This window comes from Poecilia latipinna, unplaced genomic scaffold (genome assembly GCF_001443285.1).
Source record: "Poecilia latipinna isolate Pla-1442-1.1 unplaced genomic scaffold, P_latipinna-1.0 Scaffold718, whole genome shotgun sequence".
Classification (NCBI taxonomy): Eukaryota; Metazoa; Chordata; class Actinopteri; order Cyprinodontiformes; family Poeciliidae; genus Poecilia; species Poecilia latipinna.
This window is the reverse complement of record NW_015113334.1, coordinates 59,855-65,887: the sequence shown is the minus strand read 5'-3', so window position 1 is coordinate 65,887 and position 6,033 is coordinate 59,855. Positions and strand designations below refer to the sequence as shown.

Genomic DNA, 6,033 nt, shown 5'->3' with positions numbered 1-6,033 from the left:
TCATTTTTTTTTTCTGTGACTTATTATTTTTAGATTACAATGCCGTGATTACATTAGTGGGTGATTTGTAAATCATTTGACTCTGATTTTATCCAGTCCATTTAAGGAGCGCCAGTCGACTGAAGAGCAACTTCTCTGTCAAGATTATCGAAACAGCCTGATTTTCTGGTAGCTTTATTGTTTTAGAATTAGTGCAGAACACATATACCAATGTTAAAGGTAATATTTCACCTTTGTGCCTTACGTTGGTGGTTTATATTACAAATATCTTCCTTAAATTAGTAGAGTTCGATTACTCGGCGATCTGCCAGCCAACCTGCGGAGCTAGCCTGGTTAGCCGTTAGCTGGATGCGCAGCAGCAGAGTGTCGTCTGGCAGCTACTAAACCATCGGACCAATGTCTCAAAAATCAACTTGGATTTGTTTTACCTCGTTGGAGACGAACATTGGCCGCTAATCTTAACAGAGCCTGCCCAGCAGAGTGACCCGGAGACGCGGATGTTTCTGTCTGACGGTTTATTGTTCAGCGGCTAACCGAAGCTAGCCTGTTAGCAGCTAACCCGTTAGCAGCGGCTGTAAAGGTAGGCCGAGCGCCGATGATTTTTCTTTAAATGTGGATTTTTTTCATTCTGTGATTTAAATTTTGGGTTTATACTCTCACCTTTTACTGTAGCTTTTTATAATGGATATTTAGAAACACTGGATATATTTAAGCAATAATTAATGTAGGTTTTAGCTTCATCTAAAGGTTAGCTGGACATATCTAGCTAACATCACCAGATTAACGATTACTGGTTTGTTAGTGTGTCTTTTAGGTTAGTTAGAGGCTTTGTTGTAAATAAACTATGCTTGGGTGACTTGGTACATTAACCTCCAGTTGACGTTGACATTTTATAATGTTTGTAGGTGTTAGAGAGTCGAAGTGGGACACAAACAGTGTTCAAAATGGATTTATCCAGACCTTATTACTCGGTATCACACAAGAATATTCAAACAAAAGACCAGCAGCAATGAGTAATATACAAATGTAACATTTTTGCGTAAAAATCTAACTTTAAGCAATAAAAAAAATTTCATTAAATACTGTGAATAAGGTCATTTCACATAAAGGGGAGTTTTTCTTCAGCCCAACATCCTAGTTTGCAGAAACTGTTCCTGAATCAGATTCTTGGGATTTGGAACCTCCTATTACTTCTGCCTCATGACAGGAGTTGGAAATGATCTTCTGATCCAACATAGCTCTATGCAGAAATCCTGGATGGCTTCAGATCTCTACTGGCATCATGCTGAGCTCATCAGATCATTACGACTGTCCCACCATGATGCAGAAGTTCCTGGAGTCCTGCTGGTTCTGTGACCAGGTTGATGAGGAGACCATGTTTCCTTCATTCCCAGACAAAAAGTAGTACATATAATTTAAAAAATAAGAAATAAATCAAGTGAAGAAGACAACACATCCATCTCAGGTTTATCTAAGTGTGTCACAATAAGGAATAAGTCAATAAATTACAGTGACATTTTCCTTTTGCGTACATGTTTGTGTAGTTTGCCTATTCTTTAATGTGATGCTTTACTATTGAAAAGCCACCATTTTGAAAAATACAGCAAACTTTTGACCCGCAGTACAACAAAGTTAGTTTGACTCTTTATTTTGTTACAAAAGTCCTGACTGGAAGTTTTGCTTGTTTCTCCAGTCTGAGTCTAATGATTCCTATGTTGTTTTGTTGAGACTTCATAATTTATTTAGTTTGTTTCAGTCGTTTTGATGATTTATTTTGCATATTTAAAATGTCTTCCAGTTCTGGTGTTAAGTGTTCCTTATGTTGATACTGATGTTAATGCTGATATGTCATTGATTTCTACTGGAAACTGTTTTCTTTCCAGTTAACGAGGAATTTCTGCTCTTTATCTGAGACTGTATTAGTTTGAAACCTAGATTGAAATCAGATCCTTGTTATAAAATGGTCGCTGTTTGGTCTGATTGGTTCACTTCGATTTATGAAGTAAGACCAGTCATTTGAATATGGTAGTTGTTGGGAAAGGTGAAGTGTTGGCTCATTAGCTTTTTTAAATAATCATAAAGCTCCATGTCAGGGTTATTACTGCTTGTTCTCAGTTATAATGGGAGTTCAGGTTGATTATAATTTCTTGTGACTATTGTCCTCCTGATCAGATTTACTTTCTTTGTTACCGGAAAATGTTTGGAATGCTGTTCCAAACATTTTCAGTTTTCATGACTCATTCTGACCTGCAGTCCTCAATCCAGACAGTTTATATTTATTTTAATTTAAATAAAAAAGTGTCCAGTGCTGTACGTTTTATTCATGCATCGATAAGTTATAGCTGAAGGAAAATGCAGATCGTCCATTAACTCGGTTTGTGCTTTTCAGACGGAAGCAGGAAGAAGTTGGAGAAACTATGCAGAAATTAAAAACCTTAAAGTGAAAAGCAAAGCTGTAGTCTGGCTGGTATTTAATCCAGGATCTTCCTGCTGTTTCCCTCAACGTGAAACCTGTTAATATTATTATTACTGAGCTTAAAGTGGAGAAAAATTCTTCTCTTAATGTGATTTACAGTCCTTACTCTGCCCTAATGACTCATTCTAATAGAGCTGTGTGTTATGGACAAAAATGTTATATTTTCATTTATTTTTCAGCCATTTCAAGTATTACATAAGCTTGTCACAATAAGCTAACAATTAATCACCTGGTAAGTTAAAACAAGCTTGATAATTTCCGTTCTGATATTTTTTGAAGGGTAATATTGTTTAGAGAGGCAAAATAATCCATTTTATTTATGGTTTCTATTGTGTGTTTTGTGTTTTTTCAGTTTCATTCATTGTTTATGGTTTTTTTTATTTTGGATACTTTTTACAAAATTAAAATATTGTTTTTTGAGAGGGAAAACTTGGATTATTATACCATTATAATTGTATTATTTGCAAATGATATAGAAACCATATCTTATTTTGCGATATTTATATTTACTAGGACATTTTATCGTCCAGTAAAATTTATCATATGACAGGCCTATTATCACAATATGATGTCAGATTACCAGTCGATTCTAGCAAAGCATGTTTCAATACAAACTGCAACAACAAATTAAAATAAACATTAATTACTAATTATATTTTAAAAAGTTAACAAACCTTTCCATTAAGCATTGTGGATCACATATAAACAATAATAAAAAAATATATATATATATATATATATATATATATATATATGTACACTTTCTAACCAATCAATTTGATGATAAAATCAATTCGCAGCTGTTTTTATGAGTGATTATGTTGCATGTTAAGCATAATATAATATACACATACTGGTTGTAAAATATGTCGCATCGCATTGTAAGTATGGTCTGTATTCATGTTACAGAGAAATTGTTTTTCTCTTTTCTCTCTTTCAACCAAAAACTGGATGACAAAAGTTCTTTTTTTTTTTCTGAAGGAAGACTTTGTCTACAGAAACTTCATAATTTATTTTATTTATTGTTTCTGTTTTATTTACTTTCCAGTTCCAGTGTTAAATGCTGATTAAATTTTAAAGTTTATTGATCTTTGACGATGGGTTCTTGTATTATTGTGCCATTAGTACCATTTTATTACTCTAAAATGGTCTCAAGAACAATATTATCGCTTATCACAGTAACTTCTGGAACAATTTATTGCTCTGGAACATGTATGTGTTATCATCACAGGCCGAAATATAGTGACATCGTACCTGGTGTCCTCATTGCAATATTTTCTCATATTCTGCAGCACTGCGTCTCCATCTTGTAAAAATGCTTAAATGTTATTGAACTTTTAAGCTTTTCTTTCTGTAATTTTCTCCTCACTAAAATATTTTACTTTTCTTACGTTCTAATGGAAAGTTTTCTCTGAATTAAATGCGATGACTTCTTTCCCTCTCCTCTGACTGAGACTGATGGTTTAAATCCAGGTGTTACTCTGATTCGCCCTGCTCGCTGACTAAAACCCAAACACTGCGGCCGGGGTCAGCGAAAGGTCACGCATTAACCAGGTTCAGCTGTGTGGATTATTCTGATCTTAGGCGCTTTATGCCGACGTGTTTACTCCTTAATCTGGCGGTGACGCATCATCTGTTCATTCCTCAGCTGATACTGAGTTGTAGCGGAGTGTGTGTGTGTGTGTGCGTGTGTGTGGAAAGGAGTTAGATATGCAACTCTAAATAAAACTTTGTGTTTAAAGATTTCAGATGGGATCAGTTTTAGAGGTCAGGTAGAATCTGTTTGTGTGAGTTAGATCAATAATTAATAAATCAATTAATGGCATTTTAAGTTAAAACAAGCTCAATAATTACCATTTGCATGAACTATCATCTCTTTCTTTAATTTTTCTCTTTTTCTTCCAAAACTTCAATGACTCGGTCTGGTGTTTTAGTCTCAGCTAAACCTTTATTTATTTATAACTCTGTAAATTTGCGCGTTAGTTAAAGCTGCAGAGATCAGCACCCTGAAATCTGAATAAATGCTTTTTTTTTGTTTCAAACTGAGAATAATTATTACTCTGGATTAACGACTGCTGAGGAAACGAAGCTCCTTATTGTCTCTGCAGCTTTGGTGCTTTTTTAAAAAAAAAAATTCTTCCTGGTCTGATTCAGAGTTTAAGTTTGCTTGAATTTCACTTTGGTGTTTTTAAGGTTTGGAAAGTGCTCGATTTCTTACAAAGCTTTTGAAAGTGCTTGATATTGAAATTGCACAGTTTTGTAATAATGCAATAAAGTGCAAACTAATGCTTGATTAAAATCTGTTTATATATTTTAGTATAAAATTGTTATACTGAACATTTCAGACTACTTTGTGAGCATAATAATAATTGGTAAAATATATGCAGTGTTTTACAAATAGTGTCCTTTTCACCCTTCATGCACAATAATCAGTTACCAATGATAACTTATCAATGATCAGAAAAGCAATTAATACTTAACTGATTTGAGTTTTTTTGGGAACTTGCTGCAGCTGAACTAAATTAAACATTTCTTGGGGTTTTTTCATGTTACTTTTTGGTATTTTCTGCCAATTTTATAATTGTCTTATTTTTTTTAACCAAACTTAATTTAATTTTCCGTTTCATCATTTATCCACCTGTGACTGTTGTGAAGCTTTTTGGTCAGCTGAGGTTGTTGTAAATGTACTCCATAAATAAACTTTGACTTGATTTTTTTTAAATTGTTTACAGATGAGTTGATAACGTATCTATAAACTATTAGGCATCTATGAAGGGAGCATTACTATGGAGTGGTACCAAATTTTGCTACATTTTAGTTTATATGGTAAATGTCAAATTCTATAACAAGACATTATTAATAACAGTAATTAATCATATATAATAGTGAATTGAAACTGTATTTTTTTTTTGTTTATTTTTATTGTTTTATCCCCAATTTGATGCTGGAAAAGTTTGAAAACTTACCTTGAAAAGTGTTTGTACGCTTTTCTCAGAGTAAAATTCAAACTGCTGATCGTTCGTCAGTGTTTTTGCTGTTAATAATAGAATTATGGTGAAAATATTTTCTGAACCGATCCGTTTCTGTCGTAGCCTGGCCTCTGCATGGCGACAACAGACTGACGGCAGCAGGAGTGAGCAGCCAATCAGCTGAGGCCCGCCCCCGTAGCAACATGGCGTCCCGTCAGAGGAACTCGGTCCGGATCCTGTCGAGCCGGGAGCGGGGATCCCAGACGTTCGGCTCGCAGCGGCTCCTGCAGCTGCTGGTGGAGGAGAAGGTCCGCTGGATGAAATGGCAGAGTCAGGTGGGTTAAAAAGGCTCGAGTCCCAACAGCTTGGATTTAATGAAACTGGACATCCTCAGCACATAAATGCTGCGTTCAAGTGCAGCCTTCCACCAAACACCTGTTGTTCTCCTGATCATCCATTAAGAATGGCAATAAATTAAATGCTTAATAAGGTAATCTGGGTCAAAAAAATATATAGAAAAAAAAACACTTATCTTATTTGGTCATACAGTGTAGCAAAATGTATATTTTTAACATCACTGTTTAATTT

General features: G+C 34.6%; 1 protein-coding gene across 3 annotated transcripts in view; it reads left to right on the top strand.

Annotated features, from left to right (window-relative positions):
• The first annotated feature begins 107 nt into the window (after nt 1–107).
• The window catches only part of ambra1b (autophagy/beclin-1 regulator 1b), a 27,662-nt gene continuing 21,736 nt past the window's right edge, over nt 108–6,033 (top strand). For 2 of the 3 annotated variants that reach the window (XM_015045270.1, XM_015045269.1), the window contains exons 1-2: nt 109–580; nt 5,569–5,780. In XM_015045270.1, the coding sequence (XP_014900756.1) occupies nt 5,649–5,780 (132 nt within the window). In that variant the 5' untranslated portion in view covers nt 109–580; nt 5,569–5,648. Of the gene's footprint in view, nt 581–5,568; nt 5,781–6,033 lie in introns of all 3 variants that reach the window. The other variant, XM_015045271.1, reaches the window with a different exon arrangement.